Source organism: Oryctolagus cuniculus, chromosome 1 (assembly GCF_051225735.1).
Source record: "Oryctolagus cuniculus isolate XC-2025 breed Fujian yellow rabbit chromosome 1, ASM5122573v1, whole genome shotgun sequence".
Lineage (NCBI taxonomy): Eukaryota > Metazoa > Chordata > Mammalia > Lagomorpha > Leporidae > Oryctolagus > Oryctolagus cuniculus.
In genome coordinates, this window is record NC_142867.1 from 805,742 (window position 1) to 827,116 (window position 21,375).

The following is a 21,375-nucleotide window of genomic DNA, read 5'->3' on the forward strand; positions in this document are numbered from 1 at the left end:
GATTGTGTGTTTGAGATACAAATGGTTTGTATCCTGTACCATTAACTAATAGGGATTTTTTGAAGATATGTGCTGATTTTGTTAGCCATTTCATGTGTGTGTGTCTGTGTCGTATGTATGTATGTATATTTGCTTCATCTATTTGAAAGCCAGAGCAGCTGGGTTGGTATCTTCCATCCCCTGTTCAGTCCTCAAGTGCCTGCCACAGCCAGGGCTGGGTCCGGCTGAGACCAGGCGCCACGTGGGTGTCAGGGGCCCAAGCACTTGAGGCCTCGTCTGCTGCCTCCTGGGATGCGTTAGCAGAAGGCCGGATCCCAAGCAGAGGAGCTGGGACTCCAGCACCCTGGTGTCGGGTACAGGCGTCACGCGCTGCCCTTCAGCCCGGTGTCCCACAATGCCCACCCCAACCGTATGCTTTTGATCTTTAAAAATACGTATAGGGGCTGGCACTGTGGCGTAGCAGGTAAAGCCACCGCTTGTAGTGCCGGCATCCCATATGGGCGCCGGTTCAAGTCCCGGCTGCTCCACTTCTGATCCAGCTCTGTGCTATGGCCTGGGAAAGCAGTAGAAAGCAGTAGAAGATGGCCCAGGTCCTTGGGCCCCTGCACCCATATGGGAGACCTTCGGATCAGCACCACTCCAGCTATTGTGGCCGTCTGGGGAGTGAACCAGCAGAAGCAGATAGAAGACCTCCCTCTCTCTCTGCCTCTGCCTCTTTTTTTTTAAATTTTTATTTATTTTATTTTTTGACAGGAAGAGTTAGACAGTGAGAGAGAGATTGAGAGAAAGGTCTTCCTTTCCCGTTGGTTCACCCCCCAAATGGCTGCTGCGGCTGGCACGCTGTGCCGATCTAAAGCCAGGAGCCAGGTGCTTCTCCTGGTCTCCCATGCGGGTGCAGGGCCCAAGCACTTGGGCCATCCTCCACTGCCCTCCCGGGCCACAGCAGAGAGCTGGACTAGAAGAGGAGCAACCGGGACTAGAACCCAGGGTGCCAGCGTTGTAGGCTGAGGATTAGCAAGTGAGCTGTGGCGCCAGCTGAAGCCTCTGCCTCTCTATAACTCTTGACTTTCAAATAAATAAGTAAGTCTTTTTTTTTTTTTTTTAAAGTATAACCTGTTTCAGTTGAAGCCAAGGCTGTGGATATGTGTAGGTGTGAGTCAGTTCTTTGTTAATTAAAACCTGTATGATGGGGTCATCCTAACAGCCCCACGTGGCCGCGCCTGGAGTCTCCCCGGGCCCCACTTGGTGCTCGTGCGAGCCCGCCTTGGTGTCCTCCTCCCCGCGGTCCCCTGCACGTTGCCCAGCATCCTGCTGTCTCCCAGGGGCTGGGCTCTGTTGCTGTGGCAAACGTTTCCAACTTCAGCTTTCTCCTCCCAGCCCCTGACCTCACAAATGTTAACCAGAGGCCAGATTCTTAGTTCAAGTGTACTTTTCCCTCCGTAATTTTTTAAGATTTATGTATGTGTTACTAAGGAGCGTGACAGAGAGCTCTTCCAAGTGCCGGTTCACTCCCCAGGTGGCCGCGGCGGGCTGAAGCCGGCAGTCCGGAGCCCAGCTGGGCCTCTCCCGTGGGAGTAAGGAACTCAGTGCTGGGCACAGCAGCAGCAGAGCGCCGGGCCCAGCTGGCGCTTGGCTCACTGCGCCGCCGGCACCCCTTGCTCACCCGGAGCAGCAGTGGAGCGCTGCACAAACGTGGGACCTTTGCCGTGCGAGCGTTTCCCCTTGACGTGAAGTGGTGTGGTGGGACCATCTCAGATGGGTGGGGTGCTGCAGCGGAAGGTGCCCACGTGGCGGGGCTGCTTTGGCCGAGCGTCCACGCTGCGTCTCGTTCCAGGGAGACATGAAAAGCAAGCTGGTCACAGACGAGAAGGAAGAAGCCGCAGCAGAGGAGCCGACCCCCAGAGGGATCCCGGAGTTCTGGTTCACCATCTTCAGAAACGTGGACATGCTGAGCGAGCTCGTGCGGGTCAGCAGCTGGCCGGGGCGCCCGGGGCACTGTGGGGCGGGGCCGGGGAGCCTTGCTCTGCCAACGGCTGCTGTCTGACGTGGTTCCCCGGCCGACTCCCAGCTGGAGTACGAACCTGCCGTCTAGTGCATTTCCAGTGCCCCCAAGGCCAGACCAGCCGATGTTGTGGGGTGCACACACACAGCCGCACACTTACACCCGCACGCACACGGCCACACCCATCCTCACGCGCCTATACGGACACCACCTGCACCCACGCACACCTACACCTACACCCACACGCACATGGCCATACCCATAGTCACATGCGTATACGGACACACACCTGCACCCACGCACACCCACACCCACACGCACACGGCCACACCCATCCTCACGTGCGTATACGGACACACACCTGCACCCACGCACACCCACACCCACACGCACATGGCCATACCCATAGTCACATGCGTATACGGACACACACCTGCACCCACGCACACCCACACCCACACGCACACGGCCACACCCATCCTCACGTGCGTATACGGACACACACCTGCACCCACGCACACCCACACCCACACCCACACGGCCACACCCATCCTCACGTGCGTATACGGACACACACCTGCACCCACGCACACCCACACCCACACCCACACGGCCACACCCATCCTCACGTGCGTATATGGACACACACCTGCACCCACGCACACCTACACCCACACCCACACGGCCACACCCATCCTCACGTGCGTATACGGACACACACCTGCACCCACGCACACCCACACCCACACCCACACGGCCACACCCATCCTCACGTGCGTATACGGACACACACCTGCACCCACGCACACCCACACCCACACCCACACGGCCACACCCATCCTCACGTGCGTATATGGACACACACCTGCACCCACGCACACCTACACCCACACGCACACAGCCATACCCATAGCATGCTCCTCCGCAATGGGGCCAAGGAGACACGAGGACGAGGGTGGGAGGGGGGCTTGGAGGGAAGCTGAGATGTGCTCGTACGGAGCGTGCTCTGCTGCTCGGTGTGCGTGCGATCTGGCGCGCACCTGCTGAGAATGCAGATTTGGTTGTGTCTGGCATGGCTGCCAGGTTTGCATCTGACACTGCTGGGTGGAGGCGCCCTCAGCGTAGTGGGTTTTGGTGCCTGTTAGGTGACTGGAGTCCTTCTGTGTGCATGTGTGGCCACGTGGCCAGCAGCTTTGTAGCTGAGGCTGGGGGAGGTGCTCCAGCGTCGTCTCGGCTTTGGGAGAGCAGTGGTGCACGTAGCTGTGGTTCACTCTCCCCAGCACCCCTGTGTTAGTGGCAGGTATCTTGACACTTGTTTTAGAAGCTGTAGACAGACGTTGGCATTTGTGGAGTGTGCATGTGATGTGTGGAGAGCGGTAGGCATAGCCTGGAAGCAGGTGGCGGCTGCAGGTCCCATCTTGCTTAGATGTCAGGTCCTGACGACGGAGTGACTGGGTCCGTCGGCTCTGTGTCTCTGGTCAGAGTAGTTGAGTTCTGAAATCGGCTGTGGCAGTGTGAGGCCCTGAGGTGCCCGTCGCTGTGCCATGGTCCCTGGATTGTCTGCCAGTGTGGCGCAGCGGGGCGGGGCAGTGAGGAACCTGTCCGTGGGCGTGTCTGCTGTGAGGGCGTGGGAGCCTCACCGTGGCCCCTGGAGCCGACGGTGTGGGCGCCGTGGAGGGTTGGCGTCCATGCCTGGTGCTGAAGGCCTGACCTCGTGCTAGGGGGGCTTTCTTTCAAAACTATCTGGGTTTTTATTTATTTTTTAACAAACTTAGCTTTGAATTCCTTTTTTTAATGACTTTTTGTTTTTGTAAAGATTTATTTAAAAGTGTTACAGAGAGAGGAGAGGAAGAGAGATCTTCCATCCACTGGTTCAGTCCCCAAATGGCTGCAACAGCCAGGGCTGGGGCCAGGCTGAAGCCAGGAGCTTTGTCCAGGTCTCCCCATGGGCGCAGGGGCCCGAGCGCTTGGGCCATCCTTTGCTGCTTTCCCAGCACGTGAGCAGGGAGCTGGATGGGAAGTGGAGCAGCCAGGACCCACTGCTATGGCTGGGACTCGCCCCTGTGGGATGTCAGCATTGCAGGCCATGGCTTTGCCCACGTGTCACAACAGTGGCCCCACAAACTTTTTTTTTTTTTAAGATTTGTGTATTTATTTACTTGAGAGGCAGAGTAACAGAGAGAGATCTTTCATCTACTGGTTCCCTCCCCAAATGACTCAATGGCCAGTGCTGGACCGGATTGAAGCCAGCAGCCCACAGAACTCCATCCTGGTCTCCCAAGTGGGTGCGGCGGCCCAGGCACTCGGCCCGTCCTCGGCTGCTTTCGCAGGCACATCAGCAGGGAGCTGGATCAGAAGCACCCATTTGGGGTGCCAGTGGCTCAGCCCAGTGCCATAACACTGTTGCCAGTTGGTTGCTTTGGCTAGAGACTTGCTCGGCGCCTTTTTGGTGTTCTGTTGCTGTGCTCTGTGATGCCAGAAGGATTCAGACTTGGGAAGGTGGCGGTCACCACTCAGGACTGGTGGGAACCCAGGGAGGCGCAGGGGACTCGCGAGAGGCCTCGCGGGGTTTTCTCCCGGGGCTTTCTCAGTGCTGAAGAGGGGGCCGAGGTGTGGGGATTTGGGGGACTCCTCACTGCGGATGGCAAAGTCAGTAGCTGGTCCGGACACCGCTGAACTTGCCCACTCCTGCTGCTGCTGGTCAGGATTTGAGGAAGCCTGTGGTTTGCAACTTCGGTTCTGTCTTTAATTAGGAGTACGATGAACCCATCTTGAAACACCTGCAGGACATCAAAGTGAAGTTCTCAGACCCTGGGCAGCCGATGGTGAGTACTGACCAGTCTCCTAGTTGGTGTCAGCGGCTCAACCCCGAGGCAAAGGAACCGAGAGCCAGGGGCAAGCACTGTGGCTCCCTGGCTGGGCGGCCCCGAGCAGGACAGCCCGCGCCGCCCTCTCCCTCGCGGGGCTGTGGCCGGAGTCTAGCTGCACAGTCACGGGAGGAACCAAGGGGTCCTGGGTTTTACCTCCGGCCTGTGGTGATGCTCACAGTGCCTGGCCTCTTGGAGATGAGGACATCACACCTCCTGCGTGCCACACAGCTTGTGTGGACCGGGTGTGTGCTTCAGAAGGCCACGGTGACGGGAGGCACGTGCAGAGACGCTAACTGCCCTAAGGCGCTGCGGCCGGGACTGAATGCTGTTTTCCTGTTCTGGACGGGCAGGTCCCACGTGGCCCAGGCTGCTGCCCCTGGGGGCACTGTTCGTGACCCGGTAGCCTGGCTGTGGCTGACGGGTTCCATTCCAGTGCCACAGCATTGCCATGGATTGACACACGACTGACTGCCTGGTGGCTTCCGGTTTCAGTCCTGGAGACAAATGTGGTGTGAGGGCTGTGAGGGGGACAGGGACATGGAGCACATACCCCCCCCCCCCCACCCATGAGTGACAGGGACATGGAGCACGTCCCCCCCTCCCTGGAGCCGTCAGGTGCCAGGTGAACAGATGAGGGCCTCAGGTGGTACCTGATAGGTGGGACTCGGTGTGTCTCTTCTGCTTGTACGTTGGGGGTGTGGTGTGTGTGTGTGTGTGTTGTTTTGTGAGTCTGTTTATCTGAAAGGCAGAACCGTGGAGAGAGAGAGACAGACAGACAGACAGAGACAGGGAGAGACCGAGAGGGAGACCAGCACTTGGGCTGTCTCTGCCGCCTTCCCAGGCGCACCAGCAGAGGGCTGGATGGGAAGTGAAGCAGCCAGGACAAAAACTCGTGCCCGAGTGGGATGCCGCGACACAGCCTGCGGCCCAGCCCCCGGGTGTGCGTGTGTGCCATGCGTGATGCCATGCGTCTTGCTGGCGTCCACGTTCAGCTGCTGGCCCTGCGCTGGGTCTTCCCGGTTCTTCCTGTGCTCCTGTTGGACAGCTGCTTGCTGACCCTGGCTCTGGGTTCCCTCTTGCTCGGCCGTCCTCCTGTTTCCTGCACGTCCCCATGGCTTGTGCTGCAGTGGCTATGACTGGTTGCCCTCACTCCCCCCGTTGCGAGTGTCCTGTGTGCTTAGACCAGGAAGCTGGGCACGTGCAGGCAGATGTGAGACGGGAACTCCTGTAACCACTGTGCCAGGTGCCTTCCTCTCCCCGCCCTTTTGATTTGAAAGGCAGAGTCAGAGTGAGAGAGGGTTCACTCTTCAAATGGCTGCATTGCTCAAAGCTGGACCAGGCCAGAGCCAGGGGCTTCTTCCAGGTCTCCCGTGTGGGTACAGGGGCCAAGCACTTGGACCATCTTCCACTATATTCCCAGGCCATTAGCAGGGAGGTGGGTCGGAAGTGGAGCAGCCAGGACTCGGACCTGCGCCCGTGTGGTTTGCGGGCATTGCAGGCGGTGGTGGCTTTACCCACTGTGCTACAGCACCGCGAGGCCAGCTCCCCAGGTGGCTTTTCTTTTGGGGGTTAGGCAGTTTATTTAATTCTTCTCCAGGTGCCTTTGGGGTGTTACTCTTGACTAGACAGGGAAAGAGGAGGAAAAGAGGAGAAATGATACAGGAGGGAGAGAGGAGGAGGAAGGTGACAACGGCACGCCGGGGAAGGCAGGCCCCTGGAGCAGCAGACTGCCTGCCCGGTCTCTGTGTGCTCTTGTTGTTTTGGACCTCAGGGGCACAGGGGAAGAGCGGTGGGATTCCGCGGAGGCCGCCCGCCCGCCTGGACAGGGGGTGGCCTCGGGGTGCCGACTTCTCTCCTCTGCTGGCCTGCTGCCTCTCGGGGGGCATCTGACGCCCGGCTCAGCCCTCACAGTTCCGCCACTTACTGCTTCTTGGCCAGATTCTCTCTCACCTCTTTGTGGAAAGGGTTTGTTTGGAAGTCTTACACGTTTAGTTTTGTTTTCCCTTTTTTTTTTTTTTTTTTTTTTTGGGGGGGGGAAGTCTTGCTAGTCACGTTTTCATGTATTGCCGTTTCTGTTGTACCACAATAAACATGGAAGTAGCGCTGTCCAGCGGCCTTGGCTGTAAGCCTGTCTGTCCTCAGTGCTCAGGGGAACAGGGACCCGGAGGGCCGGGGCAGAGTCCAGGCAGTGTCTGGCCAGGCCTGTCCTGTGCGTTGTCCTCACGCCTGGGGCTGAGGCAGGTGTCTGCACTACTCAGGTGTTTCTCCCAGGGAGAGGGAGAATCCCTCCATGCGGCTGGTGAGAGAGAGAGTGCCTCTCACCTCGTCCTGTGCTCCCAGGATGCCCCGGGTGTCTGCTCAGCTCTGCTCTGTGCTACCCCAAAAAAGTGCCTCTCAGTTTCCTTTTTGTTACTTGTGAGCATGAGTCTCGTACTTTTCATCTGTCGGAGGAGCAGAGTTCTTCAACCCCCAGTTACCTCCCCAGACGCCTGCGATAGGGCTGGGCTGGGCCAAAGCCAGAAGCTCAGAACTCACTCTGGGTCTCCCACGTGGGTGACAGGGCCCAGGCGTCTAGGCCATCATAGGCTGCATCCCAAGATGCGTTTACATGAAGCTGGATGGGAAGCTAAGTTGTGGGGCTCAGACCAGCACTGGTACGGGACGTGGGTGTCCCCAGTGGTGGCTTTACGTGCTGTGCCACTGCGCCAGCCCCGAGTGCAGGGTGCTGTTGTCCTGGACCCAAGGTTTGTCCTCTTCTCCCTCACAGCCCAGAATGTAGACTCGGGTTCTGCCAGCACGGAGGGGCCCACTGCCTGTGCTGCTCTCTCTGTAGGGCTGTGCAGGCCTCCCGTCCACTGAGGGTGGGGCCCACGGCCTGTGCTGCTCTCTCTGTAGGGCTGTGCAGGCCTCCCGTCCACTGAGGGTGGGGCCCACGGCCTGTGCTGCTCTCTCTGCAGCGCTGTGCAGGCCTCCCGTCCACTGAGGGTGGGGCCCACGGCCTGAGCGCCTCTCTCTGCAGCGCTGTGCAGGCCCCCCCGTCCACTGAGGGTGGGGCCCACGGCCTGTGCTGCTCTCTCTGTAGGGCTGTGCAGGCCTCCCGTCCACTGAGGGTGGGGCCCACGGCCTGTGCTGCTCTCTCTGTAGGGCTGTGCAGGCCTCCCGTCCACTGAGGGTGGGGCCCACTGCCTGTGCTGCTCTCTCTGTAGGGCTGTGCAGGCCCCCGTCCACTGAGGGTGGGGCCCACGGCCTGTGCTGCTCTCTCTGTAGGGCTGTGCAGGCCCCCGTCCACTGAGGGTGGGGCCCACGGCCTGAGCGCCTCTCTCTGCAGCGCTGTGCGGGCCCCGCCCACTGGGGGTGCTTCTCTGATTCTAAGCGGTGCCCCCCCGTTTCTGCTCTGTAGTCTTTTGTGTTAGAGTTCCACTTTGAACCCAACGACTACTTCACCAACTCAGTCCTGACCAAAACGTACAAGATGAAGTCGGAGCCAGACAAGGCTGATCCCTTTTCCTTCGAAGGCCCTGAAATCGTTGACTGTGACGGGTAAGAAATGTCGTCTTCATTTCTCTTTTGTCCTAAGATTTCTTTATGCGAAAGGCAACATTACAAAGAGAGGGAGAAAGAGCTTCCATTGCTGGTTCACTCCCTAAGTGGCCACAATGGCCAGGACAGAGCCAGGAGCCGCCTCTGGGTCTCCCATGTGGGTGCAGGGGCCCAGGGACTTGGTCCATCTTCCACTGCTTTCCCAGGTGCGTTAGCAGGGCGCTGGATCGGAAGTGGAGCAGCCGGGACTCGAACCTGTGCCCATATGGGATGCTGGCTCAACCCATTACGCTGCAACTCCAGCCCCTTCTTCATTTCTTTTTCTGAAACAAAAGCAAGGGATGATTTTAGAACTTCACAGGTGAGGTAGAAATTGGCAGTTATTAAAAGTCTTGACTCTGCTTAAAAGCCTAGTAGACAAGGACTTAAATTAAGCAGCCGAGGCTGGCTGCCCGTGTGCAGGCCCCTCACCAGAGCGAGAGGCCGTCTGGGCGCCGGTGCCTGAAGCTGTGCAGTGGAACTTCAAAGTTGCTCCCAGCACACGAGGGGTCAGTGCAGGCCGTGTTGGTCCAGTGACTGCTTCGGGAGTGCACGGTGCAGCACAGCCATCGCTCACCGTAGGTCAGCGATGGTCTGCGTGGACCCCAGGGGCAGCATTTGTCTGGAGTTAATTTCCCTCAGTTGTTTGGGAAATGGTTCTGTCTTTAAATGGAAGTCATTGCAGACCTGGACTGGAGTGGCCGGAGTGGTCTGGGAAGACCACCGCCGTGAGCAGTTGTGTGGGTGCTGCCAGAGCTACCTCTGTCCCCCGGCGTCCACGCGGGCGTCCGTGTTCGCCGGGGCCGCCTCGACTGCTGCAGCTCGTCCCGCTCGTGCGGTTGCCTGGAGGATTTGGATGCGGTGGCGGTGACCGCGGGCCTGCTGTGATCACCCGGCAGGTGGCGAGCAGCCTTGGGGCCCTTAGCGAGGCGTCCTGGGGAGGCAGCGCCCACCGTTTCAGGGTGCGCTCCAGGCAGCGCGCACGCCCCGGGAAGGGGCCCAGGCTGTTGCTGCAGACCCAGCCTCAAGACGCGTGGACGGGTCTCACCCGATGCCGGTTTCCATGGAGAGCTGAGATTTCTCCGTCTGCCTTTGGGACGTCTCTCAGGGAGTGTGTCCCTGACAGCTGCCCTCTGTCGCAGGTGCACCATCGACTGGAAGAAAGGAAAGAACGTGACGGTCAAGACCGTCAGGAAGAAGCAGAAGCACAGAGGCCGGGGCACGGTCAGGACGATCACCAAGCAGGTGCCCAGCGAGTCGTTCTTCAACTTCTTCAGCCCCCTGAAAGGTGCGTTGCTGACGTGCGCTGTGCGCACCCTGGAATGTTCCAGACCCACCTCAGCCGTATCCTGTCCTCAGGGTGCTGGCCGCCGCGTGGTGTGGGGCAGGGTTTTCTAGAAAGTAGGAGTGGCGTTGTCAGCCCCACTGGGAAGGGAGATCTTGACTCACCTGGACACAGAGTACCCGCGCCCCAGGACTCTCCCCCTGTCCTTGTGCCTGTGCCAGGCCCCCCAGCGTCCTCGCGGTCACTGCTACACAGCCTGTCAGCCGTCTGTCCAAACCCTCTTTGCTCCTGAGGTCAGTTCTGTTCTGCTTCTGTGTGCAGGGGTGGAGTGCAGGATTTTGCAGTTTACAGATGAAGGTGTGTGGGAAGTCGGATTTAAAGATGGGGCCTTTGAACTAGTAAAGGTGGGGCAGCTGAGTTATTTACTTATTTTTAAAATTCATTTATTTATTAGAAAGTCCACTGGTTCACTTCCCAGGTGGCTAACACATCGAGGGCTGGGCCAGGGCGAAGCCAGGAGCTTCTTCTCGGACTCCCGCATGGGTACAGGAGCCCAACCACTTGGGCCATCCTCCACTGCTTTCCCAGGCCACAGCAGAGAGCTGGATCGGAAGAGGGGCAGCCAGGATGCAAACCTGCACCAATATGGGATGCTGGCACCATGGGCAGCGTGTACCACAGTGCCAGTCCCAACTTTTTTTTTTTTTTTTTTTTAATTTTTTTATTTTTTGACAGAGTGGACAGTGAGAGAGAGAGACAGAGAAAAAGGTCTTCCTCTGCCGTTGGTTCACCCTCCAATGGCTGCTGCGGCCAGTGCACTGCGGCTGGCGCACCGCGCTGATCCGAAGGCAGGAACCAGGTGTTTATCCTGGTCTCCCATGGGGTGCAGGGTCCAAGCACTTGGGCCATCCTCTACTGCACTCCTGGGCCACAGCAGAGAGCTGGCCTGGAAGAGGAGCAACCAGGACAGAATCCGGCGCCCTGACTAGGACTAGAATCTGGTGTGCCGGCGCTGCAGGTGGAGGATTAGCCTATTGAGCCATGGCGCCGACCAAGAGTAAATTTCTTGACATTCTTAATGTAACTCTCTGATCATGATAAATACGTATAGCAGGCCACGTAGCAGTGTTGCTATGAAGAAAAACGTTATTCTCCATGAACAAAACAGTCTGATGTAGACCAGCCCTGGTGCACACGATCCGTACCCAGAGAGGTTGTGTGGGGTCAGCAGGGGGCACGCCTCCCAGGCCTGCTGGGTCATCTTCGCCCTGTTCGTCTAGCTGCTGCTCAAACTTTAGTACTGGTGGTTCTCTGTGATTTGATTTTGAGCCTAGAAGATGCACAAATACTGGTTTGGGGCCAAGAATAGCCATAAGTTTGGGGAGATCTTTTGGAGTTGGCATTGAGCATATTGGCGGTTTACTGGCTTCACCAGCAGGTACACATGGGCTTTGGTGTGGTTTTTGTTTGTTTGAAAGACAAAGTGTCAGAAGCGTTAGAAGACAGAGAACACGAGATCTCCATCTGCCGGTTCCTCCTCAAGTGGCTGCAAAGCCAGAGCAGGGCCAGGCCCAAGCCAGGAGCCAGAAACTCCACCCTGCCTCCCACACGGGTGGCCCAGAACATTATCCAGGAGCTGGGTCAGAGGCGAGCAGCCGGCTTCAAGCTGGCACTCTGTGGGATGCCAGTGCCACACAAACGGGGGTCTACATTTTTTTTAAACATTTTAAGGCAGAGCTACAGAGGCAGAGGGAGACAGAGGTTGTCCATCCACTGGTTCACTCCCCAGATGGCCGCAACAGTCAGAGCTGTGTCGATTTGAAGCCAGGAGTTTCTTCTGGGTCTCCCACGTGGGTTCAGGGGCCCAAGGGCTTGGACCATCTTCCACTGCTTTTCCAGGCCACAGCAGGACTTGAACCGGTACATGTATGGGATTCCAGCACTGCGTGTGGCGGCCTTACCAGCTACGCCACAGTGCTTGTGGCCTGAGAGAGCAATGAGAGATGGCCCAAGTTGTTGGCCCCTACACCCGCATGAGAGACCTGGAAGAGGCTCCAGGCTCCTGGCAGCAGATAGGCACAACTCCAGCTGATGTAGCCATCTGGGAGTGAACCAGCGGGTGGAGGACCTTCTCTGTCTCTCTCTCTGCCTCTGCCTGTATAATTCTGCCTTTCAAATAAATAAAAGTAGGAGGCAGGGCCCCTGGGAGCTGGCTCGGAAGTGGCGCACCCACGAGTTGAACCAGCTCTCGTATGGGATCTGGCATCACAGGTGGTAGCTCAGCCTGCTGTTGGCACAACAGTGGCCCTGGTAGCTTTGACTTTTATATAATTTTTAGGATAAAAATATATAATTAGTAATGAATGTGAGAATTGGAGGGATGATATCTGGTGTTCTAAAACTCTGTTGGTGGGGCCGGCGCTGTGGCGTAGCAGGTAAAGCCGCCATCTGAACCAGCAGATGAAAGACCTCTCTCTCCCTCTCTCTCTCTCTCCCTCCCTCTCCCCCCCTCCCCCCTCCCTCTCTCTCCCCCCTCCCCTTCTCCCTCTCCCTCTCTCCCTCTACCTGTGTAACTCTGCCTTTCAAATAAATAAGTAAATCTTAAAACAAACAAACAAACTTTGTTGGTGTTGGTTACATAGCTCTCTCTCTTTTTTTTTTTTTTTTTTTTTTTTTTTTTTTTTTTTTTTTTTTTTGACAGAGTGGACAGTGAGAGAGAGAGAGACAGAGAGAAAGGTCTTCCTTTTGCTGTTGGTTCACCCTCCAATGGCTGCCGCGGCCGGTGCACCTCGCTGATCTGAAGGCAGGAGCCAGGTGCTTCTCCTGGTCTCCCATGGGGTGCAGGACCCAAGCACTTGGGCCATCCTCCACTGCACTCCCTGGCCACAGCAGAGAGCTGGCCTGGAAGAGGGGCAACCGGGACTAGAACCCGGTGTGCCGTCGCCGCTAGGTGGAGGATTAACCTATTGAGCCGCGGCGCCGGCCATACATAGCTCTTAAGTATTATTCTTAGTCATTAAATTACACATTTCTGTGATATGTAGATTATGCTTCAGTAGAAATATACTTTTTCTTTTTTTTTTTTTTTAAAGATTTGTTTTATTTGTTACACAGTTACAGAGAGAGGTAGAAACAGAGAGAGAGGTCTTCCATCCGCTGGTTCACTCCCCAGATGGCCGCAATGGCCGGAGCTGCGTCAACCAGAAGCCAGGAGCCAGGAGCTCCTTCTTGGGTGCAGGGGCTCGAGGACTTGGGCCATCTTCTACTGCCTTCCCAGACCACAACAGGGAGCTGGATCGGAAGTGGAGCAGCCAGGACTCGAACCGGCGCCCATATGGGATGGCGGTGCTTCAGGCCAGGGCCTTAACCTGCTGCGCCGCAGCACCGGCCCCAAAAGATAGTTTTTCCAGTTAGTAAGTGATGTGATGTTGGGCAGTCACTGCTGTGGACTAGAGTGGAGGCTGAGTCCTGGGCTGGTCGAGAACCACCAGGACCCTGGGCCAGAGCACCCCACGCAGAGGGCTCCCCCGAGCGCTGTCTTAGGTGCTGCCCTGCGCCTCGAGGGTGCTGTGCATACAGCCAGCATTCCCGGCCGTGTGGGGAAAGCGGTGAGAGCTGAGAGGTGTGTCCACAGGCAGGGCTTGGGATCCTAACTCTTCCTACACGTGCCGGAGCCGGGGCGTGTGGTGGGCGTGGGGAGCTTTGGCCCCTGTGCCCGTCTCCCTCACACACGAGACAGGAGAGTGGCAGCAGCGTGCAGGGCACCTGGCCCCAGGCTCTGTGGGTGCGTTCAGGTGAGCAGCGTGTGGCCTCCGGGTTCCTCCTGAGCACAGAGCAGAGTGGCTGCAGCCTGGGCTTGGGACCGCCTCCTTCCTGAGTGCCCCCCCAAACGTCACTTCTCAGGCGGCCAGCAGGCGGTCAGGGGGCAGGGAACGGCGTGGAGGCCCTGGGCCAGCTTCCGCGTGAAGTGGCGGCTGGGAGTTGGGGCCCGGGGCGTGTCCCAGCAAAGCCCTGCAGGGTTCTGGTTGTCCTGTAATGTGGATGTGTTCTGTCTTTTCTAGCATCCGGGGATGGAGAATCACTGGTAAGTTTGAACCTTGCTTTTCCTGGTACAGTTTGTTTTCTGAGTGAGTATTCACTGCGTTGTGATCCACTGCCACCTCCTGGAGACCCTCGGCTTCATTAGAAATCCTCTCCCTTGGGGCTGGAGTTGATGGGAAACGGGACTGAAAAGCAGGTTCCGTATGTAAAGTAGTCAGCAGCATGGAAGTCCTAGCATAGTTTCTCCATGACACTGACTTTGCACAGCTGTGTGAAGGGCCCTTGGAGTCCGTGTGGCTCCAGCCGTGCAAGTCTTAGCTCCCGTGTGTCCCACGTGGCTGAGACCCTGGCTCCCGTGGGTGAAGCGCCTGAGCAGCCACGAGCCGCCCCTCAGCAGGGTGCCGGCTGCTGTCGGGTGCAGGGAGGGCGAGGGAGGCGTCCGCTCAGGTGAGCCGCCGTGGCCTTCCCTCCCTCAGGACGAAGACTCGGAGTTCACGTTAGCGTCTGACTTCGAGATCGGACACTTCTTCCGCGAGCGGATAGTGCCGCGGGCTGTGCTCTACTTCACGGGGGAGGCCATCGAGGACGACGACAACGTATGTGGCTGGGCTCGCCCTGGGGGAGCTGGGAGGGACGGCCCCGGGCGGCCCTGTCTGTGACTCACCTGCTAGGGGCCTGCGGTGTCCGGTGTCCGGAGCCAGGAGCGGAGCGGCCTGCCGGCTTCAGGGCCTGTGGGTGTGAGCACACCCTGCTGCTGCGGGCCCGGCCCGGCCAGTGTCCCCGGCTCCCTGTGCTCCGGCCATGCCCTGAGCTGCATTGCATGTAGCTGGGCTGCCCTGAGCCCCGCTGGCTGTGTGTGGGTTCTCTTGCTTGTAGAGTCACGTTTTGAGGGGAGAACTGTTTCCAAGTGGGGTGGCAGAGGCGTGAGTGGGTGCCGTGGCCTGTACCCTGGTCAGCAGGCTGGCTCGTCCTGGCCCCCCGCCCAGCGGTGCTGCAGCCTGCCAGCGTGGAGCCGCCAGTCGAGTCGTGCGGGGCTCCAGTGTCCGATGTGAGGGCAGCATGTGTGCAGTCGAGGGCTTGAGAGGGACTGATGGCAGCAGGCGGTGGGGCTGGGGGCTGGCGTCTGCCCGTGAGCCCACGCTCCCGTCAGGTTCAGAGGCGCCCACGGTGCCAGCACTGCCGGCGGCGGCACAGGGCCTGGTCTGGTGTACATCTGTGCTGGGTTCTCGCTGCACGTCCTGACGGTGTGTGTGGGGCTTCAGGGATTCCAATCAGAAGGCAGAGACAGAGGTCCATCCACTGTCCGCTCCCCAAATGGCCACCACAGCTGGGACAAGGGCCAGCCCACAGGCAGGACCTGGGGCTCCATCCAGGTCTCCTGCGTGGGTGCAGGGGCCCAAGCACTTGGGCTGGCGTCTGCTGCCTGCCTGGGTGCGTGAGTGGGGAGCTGGATCAGTAGCGGCACTGCCGAGGCTCAGGCCGAGCTCCAGTGGGTGCCGGAGTCGCAGGTGGCTCTGGGTGACTGTCGGTCACCTCCCCTCAGTAGGCGTCATGTGACAGGTGTGTGTCAGAGTTGTTGGAGGGCATGTGGGTCTGGGAGCTCTGACCAGGTCTCCTGCACACCTGCCCACGCGTCAGGTGCATTGGGGTCATCCTGGAGCCCGCGGAGGAGACGGGGCCCACTGGGGCTAGTCCAGATCACCGGCGTGGGACAGTCTCGCTGCCAGAGGCCGCCGGGCTGCCTGCGCCAAGCCAGGGGCGTGAGTGCGGGAGCCGCCGTGAGGTCTCCTGCCTCTGCCGGTGCGAGGCTCGCTGTTCTGCGCCGGGGACCAGCCGGCTGGGATGTGGGCGGCTCTCTGAGCACCTCAGGGCCGCTGCTCCTTCCTGAGTACCGTGGAAGGGTTTCTTTTCCCGGGAGCCCACGGTTCAGCGTGGAAACACAGCACAGCTTCCCGCGCCCCTCCCGTGTTCACTTTGAGTGACTGCCGCTTCCTGGCACCGCCTCAGGCAGACTGGGCCCACAGGTTCTGCCCAGAAAGCCCTGGGCTGCCCTGTGCCCGCCCTCCAGAGGCTGACGGGCAGCCTGCTGTCACGTTTCACTAATTTTTTTTTTAAGGATTTGCGTATTTATTTGAAAGGCAGAGTGACGGAGGGAGAGACAGATCTTCCCTCCCCCATCACTCCCCGGTGGCCGGGCCAGGTTAAAGCTGTGCCACAGCGCCCGCCGGCTTCGGGCTCTGTCAGCTGAGACCCTGACGCCTGTCTTTCTCTTCCAGTTTGAAGAGGGCGAGGAAGGTGAAGAGGAGGTAAGAGCGGCTGCTGGGCACGGCGTTGCCCGCGTGGCCTTGTCTTGGCCTGAAGGAGGGAGTCCCAGGGCCGTGGGCCGCTGAGCAGCACGCAGCGAGTCCCGCGCTGTGGCCATGTTTCCGACCCTAGCAGGGGTCTACAGAGTGTCCCTCTGAGGGTCGGCTGCGAGCGGCGGGTGTTGACGTCACTCGGGCGCGGGTGGCTGGCGGCGCGCGGCTCTGAGCTGCCTGCTGCTCTCTTTGCTTGTGGGTAGTGGCCTCTCCGGTCTTCAGCTAACCCTCAGTCCTCTTGACGCAGGAACTGGAAGGAGACGAGGAGGGAGACGAGGAGGACGATGCCGACGCCAACCCTAAGGTTAGTTCCTTGTGTGTGCTGTGCCCTGGGCTCCTCCAGGTGTCCCACTTGGAGAGTGAGTGTCACCGTTCAGACCCTGACGCGTGGTGTGAGGGTGGGGTCGCGGCTTCCCTGTCCTCAGGACCCCGGAGAGCAGCAGCGGTTCATGGGGCAGTGCGGCCTGCACCGCGGGGACTGGGGGGCTCGGGAGTGGGAGTGGCAGGTGGGCCCTCGGCCGCCCGGGGTCGGGGCGTGATGTCTGGGCGCTGCAGAACCTTAGCCTCAGGCGTGGGTGGCGCTGAGTAGGGTTCTTACTGTGGTTTCAGATTAGCTTAAGTCAGAGACCTTTGGCGTTTGACGTGAAGTGTTCCTTCTCTGAAGTGTCATGTTTGACAGCTGCCCAGCCTCCGGGTCACGTGGGTCCTGGACTGTCGGGACACTAAGCCTGCCTGGCACTGTCAGTCTCTGTGCTCTGTGTGTGTGTACCTGAGTGGGGCGTGCACTGCGGGCTGTCGGTGTGGTACACGCGTGTGCACAGTGTGGTTCCTTGGGGAGAGGGCTGTCACACACCCAACACGTGCCCGTGCTCAGCTGTTAGAGGCCAGCGTGTCTGGGCTGCCACCCTGGGGGTGGGTGGGAGGAGCTGCCGGGGGCGGAGCCCGAGGTCTCCACCCATGCTGGATTCCAGAGTGGAGGAGGGGCTGGGGAGGGTTGGTGACCCCTGAGCTGCCCTGCACTCCATCTGCCCGGGGTGTGGGTGCGGTCAGGGAGCAAGGACGGGGACCCTGGCCTCTGCGTCTGCTGCGCGTTCCTGTCTCTCCCCAGCCCTCGTGTGTGTTCTTGTTGCCTGTGGGACCTCCTCCTGTCTCCTCGTGCCCCGGGTCTCCTGGAGGGCGTCTTCATGGAGTGGGGGCGCTGCCAGGCCCCGCGTAGGCTGAGCGCAGGCGGGCAGGGGGCAGGGGCCAGAGGGCCTGCTGGCGGAGCGCGGCTGTCCAGCTGCTGGGCCGAGGCCCCCGTGTCAGGAGCAGCGGTGGCGTCTCCGCCTGTATGATTTCGTGCCTTTCATTTTCTTTCATGCTGACAGTTCCTTTCAATTTTTTTCCCCATTTAGGTGTAATTTTTGTCTGTTAATCATTCATGCATTTCTAGGTAAGGTGGCATTCCGTTCATACCTAACTTCCAAACTCTGGTCTCTGCGCCGTGTCCGAGTCACGCGCAGGTGGGGGGTGACAGCCCGGGAGTGGGCTGCCTGTGCCCACACTCCGCACGCAGGAGCGGGCGCGCCGAGCGGCGTCCCGTACGCAGGGAGCACGCTCGAGGCCGGGTGCCGGCATTTTTCACCCAGAAAGCTAGTGGAGTCGGCTTTGGTGTAAGCGGTGAACGTGGCACTGTGAGAGTGATGAGTCGGAGCCAGGCCGAGCTGTGAGTGCCCTTCAGGGTGCATGGGCCACCCCACCCCACCCGCTCCATGCTGGGAGCTTAGCCCGGTCGGGCGTGGGCTGCTGGCTGCGAGGGAGGCCGTCCCGTCACAGGGCCCTCGCTCGGGACGCTGGTTGCCTCTGCAGGTGTGCTGGGGGAGGAGTGTGTGACGCCTGTGTCCCAGAGTGGCAGCACCGTGCCGCTGGGGCCCTGGGGCTCACCACGGCACCTCCCGTCTCCCTCGTGGGCATAGATAGGGCAGAGCTGGGCCCACAGAACCGCCTGAGGGAGCTCCACGTTCTCGGGCCCTCGGTCTTTGGGAACATTTCCAGGGGGTGACTGGCCTGGTATTCAGGACGGTGTCCGCCCGCCTCGAGTCCTGGTGCCTGCAGCGCCCTGGCCGGAGACCTGCAGCCGGGGGGCCGCCGTCACGGTGCAGTGTGCTGGTGGCTGCCGGGCGCGGCGTGCTCCTGATCACTTGCACACTCCAGCCGCCCCCCGGCAGAGACGCTCCGTGCATGTTGCTGGCCTCGCTGCCTGGCGGGGTGCAGGTGCCCGCTCAGCTCCTGCAGCCGCAGCTCTGAGGGCCCGCGGTCTCCAGGGCCGCCCTCCGGCTGCCAGGGTATTGTGCTGTGAGGCTTGCTGGGCGGCCACACGGTGCCCTGTGCCACAGGCTGGTGTCACGTGAGCTTCCTGCGTGGGGCCGTGGAGGTCCCCTCCGCCCTCCCGTGGCCGCTCTCACTGCCTCTCCTGGGCCCACGGCTCGTCCTGCCCCTGCCCTCGGCTGCTCACTGGGCCCTCCGGTCTGAGAGTCGGCACAGGACTCCCTCGCGTCTCTGTCTGGGGTCTGTGGTCGGGCTCCTCCCCTCCCGAGCCCCCTGCCTCGCTGGGCCGGCTGCAGGCTCCTGGTCTCCCCGTGTCCTCAGGGCTCCGCGGTTTGACGTGACTTTAGGCTCCCTTAATCTCTGCTGCCCTCAGTGTGTCCGCAGACAGCGCCCTGGGGCCTGTCGTGGGCCAGAGCGGACCGCGCCACGAGACGCGCGTGTTCCTCGGCTCCTGTGGCTCTGAAGGCGGCAGGCTGCCGCTCAGTGCCAGTGAAGTGCTCTGCGCCTCTGGTGGAGGCGTCCGGGCCCTGCCCGGGACAGGGCCCCTCCGTCCACGTGGGGGCCCCTCATGGTCACGTGCTGCTGGGGTCTGCCTCTGGGCACCAGGCGCTCTTCCATGGCAAGGAGCGGAGCTGCCTCCCTGCCTTGTGAGCACTGGGACAGCCCCGGGGACAGACAGAGCCGGGCTGGTGCGCGCAGGGCTCAGGTGGGGCCGGATGCGTCGGCGCCCGTGGCAGACCCGGCAGGCGTCCACGCGCCGAGCCTCCTGGCTCCCCGCGTGGAGTCTCCTGGAGGGCTCGGGAGCCCCCCGGGCGCCCTCCCTGTCCCCAGCCCTTGCTGTGGCGTGAGCGCGAGGTAGGATAGCGCCACCGTCTGACACGGCAGGGCAGTGCTGGGAGTGGCCTGGGAACTCAGCTGGAGAGGCGCGGTGTGGCGTCTGGCCTCGGCTTGCTCACTGCACCCCTCTCTTCCTCTCTCCCAACCCCGACAGAGAGAGCCCAGCCAGCCAGCGGAGTGCAAACAGCAGTGAGGCGGCCGCCCAGGGCCCACGGACGCGGTCAGGACCGGCCTGCGTGCGGGGCCTCGCCCTGGCCACAGCCCCGCCCCGGACATCGCGCGCCCCCAGTGCATGGTTTCACTTTCACTTTGGTTTTCTTTCCTTGGCTTAACTTGTACAGTGGCAGCTGAAATGCGTTCAGAGTAGGAGGTTTAGTTCCAGCACCCTCTAGAGCCTCGGCGCCCGCAGCCCCGGCCCGGCCCGGCCCTGCCCTGGGGCGGGGGCAGAGCCTGGTGATGTCCCAGCACCCCGCGCCCCGGGCCGCCCTGGCCGAGCCCTCGTCCTGTCCCCGGGGGGTGGCAAGGGCTTCTGGCTTCTCATATTTATTTTTGCATTCATGCTCGCGCCCTCCCCTTTCCCAAACCACGGCGGTGACTTGGCCGGGAAGACGTGCGGTCTCCCGGCAGGAGCCTGTTGTCCCGAGAGGCCACGCGGCGCTCTGGAGGGGTGGGTGGGGCTGCGGCCCGGGCCAGGCCGCACTCCTCTCAGCTCTGTGAGTGGCCATGCTGCCCCTCAGTGACCCCGGCCCAGCCCCGCCCACAGTCATCCTAACAGCCCTGGGTGCGGCGGGCGGGGGCTCGGTGTGTGACGGCCGGGGCCGCCTTGTCTGCTGGAGCGGGTGTGTGGAGCGTGCTCAGCCTTACTGTAACACATTTGTAACCGAATACGGTGTTTTCGATTTGTACAGAAGTTAGAATATTCTATTAAAGTTGTGAAACCGAGGCCGGCTCTGTGCTGGGCTCCTGTGGGTTCTCGGTGTCCACCCGGGACCTGCGGCTTCTGGGTTTGTTTCATTTTCCTTGGAGCTTTGAAAGCTGTTTTAGGAAGGGGCTGCCGTCTGCTCCACTCCGCATGGAGCCCGCTCCTGGGTGCTTCTCCCACGTCTCCCGTTGGGGGAAGGGAAGGGTGGCACCCAGAGGCACCGGCTGCACAGGCTCTGCCAGTGCCCGTGGGAATCGCTGCCTTGGCAGTCCTGGGGAGTGGGGGTGGGCTGTGGGGGCGGGGGTGGGGGGAGGCCCAGGCGCAGGCCAGCTTGGTCTCAGCGTGGCCGCAGGGCTGAGAGGCACCCAGACCTCGCTGTGGCTGCCCAGGCTGCTTCCTAGGCAAGGCCCAGGGGCCCGGGGCTGGCCTCCCTGCCCTCCTGGGGTGGTCAGGGCCCTGGCCCAACTCTGCTGGGAGCAGTCCTGAGGCCTCCTGGCTGGCCAGCCACGCCTTTGTCCCCAGTGACCCTGCACAGCCCCAGGCTGGAGTGGGAGTCAACAGCCACTCCCCCCCGCCAGCCCCCCCGCACGGTGCCTGCTGGTGCTCTGACCTGGCGGTGGCTGTGCCTGCCCTGACCGAGGACGCACCACCAGGGGGCGTCTCCACGGAGCTGCTGTGGTGCGTCTGAACCCATGAGACCGAGTCTGCCTCTGCCTTGAGGTGGGCGCTGCGCCCTGGCTGCTGTCTGCCTCAGCAGGAGTGCATCCAAGACACAGCCACGCAGCCCCAGCACCCCACCCCCAGTTAGCCCATGGCCCATTTGTCTAGGGTGGGGGCCAAGCCGAGGCGCCCCTGGCTCCTGGGGGCCACCAGCCACCCCTCCTGTCACTCATCGACACCCCCCAGGCCTGGCTCCTGCCCCGTCACTGGATAGGCAGAGAGTGGATAGTGAGAGAGAGACAGAAAGGTCTTCCTTTGCCGTTGGTTCACCCTCCAATGGCCGGCGCACTGCAGCCGGCGTACCGCGCTGATCCGAAGCCAGGAACCAGGTACTTATCCTGGTCTCCCATGGGGTACAGGGCCCAAGCACTTGGGCCATCCTCCACTGCACTCCTGGGCCACAGCAGAGAGCTGGCCTGGAAGAGGGCAACCGGGACAGAATCCGGTGCCCCGAC

The 21,375-nt window shown here is 60.8% G+C and overlaps 1 protein-coding gene and 1 non-coding gene across 10 annotated transcripts in view; both read left to right on the forward strand.

Annotated features, from left to right (window-relative positions):
- The window catches only part of NAP1L4 (nucleosome assembly protein 1 like 4), a 37,055-nt gene extending 16,835 nt beyond the window's left edge, over positions 1–20,220 (forward strand). For 5 of the 9 annotated variants that reach the window (XM_051841534.3, XM_089306882.1, XM_051841535.3 and 2 more), the window contains 9 exons: positions 1,835–1,966; positions 4,756–4,827; positions 8,273–8,412; positions 9,594–9,739; positions 13,798–13,820; positions 14,254–14,373; positions 16,054–16,083; positions 16,382–16,438; positions 19,433–20,220. In XM_051841534.3, the coding sequence (XP_051697494.1) occupies positions 1,835–1,966; positions 4,756–4,827; positions 8,273–8,412; positions 9,594–9,739; positions 13,798–13,820; positions 14,254–14,373; positions 16,054–16,083; positions 16,382–16,438; positions 19,433–19,471 (759 nt within the window). In that variant the 3' untranslated portion in view covers positions 19,472–20,220. Of the gene's footprint in view, positions 1–1,834; positions 1,967–4,755; positions 4,828–8,272; positions 8,413–9,593; positions 9,740–13,797; positions 13,821–14,253; positions 14,374–16,053; positions 16,084–16,381; positions 16,439–17,528; positions 17,567–19,432 lie in introns of all 9 variants that reach the window. The other 4 variants (XM_051841533.3, XM_089306885.1, XM_070057706.2 and 1 more) reach the window with 1 other exon arrangement.
- On the forward strand, positions 5,253–5,378 carry LOC127489767 (small nucleolar RNA SNORA54). The gene has a single exon (XR_007917642.1). It is a non-coding gene; the product is annotated as a small nucleolar RNA SNORA54 (small nucleolar RNA).
- Positions 20,221–21,375: the final 1,155 nt, after the last annotated feature.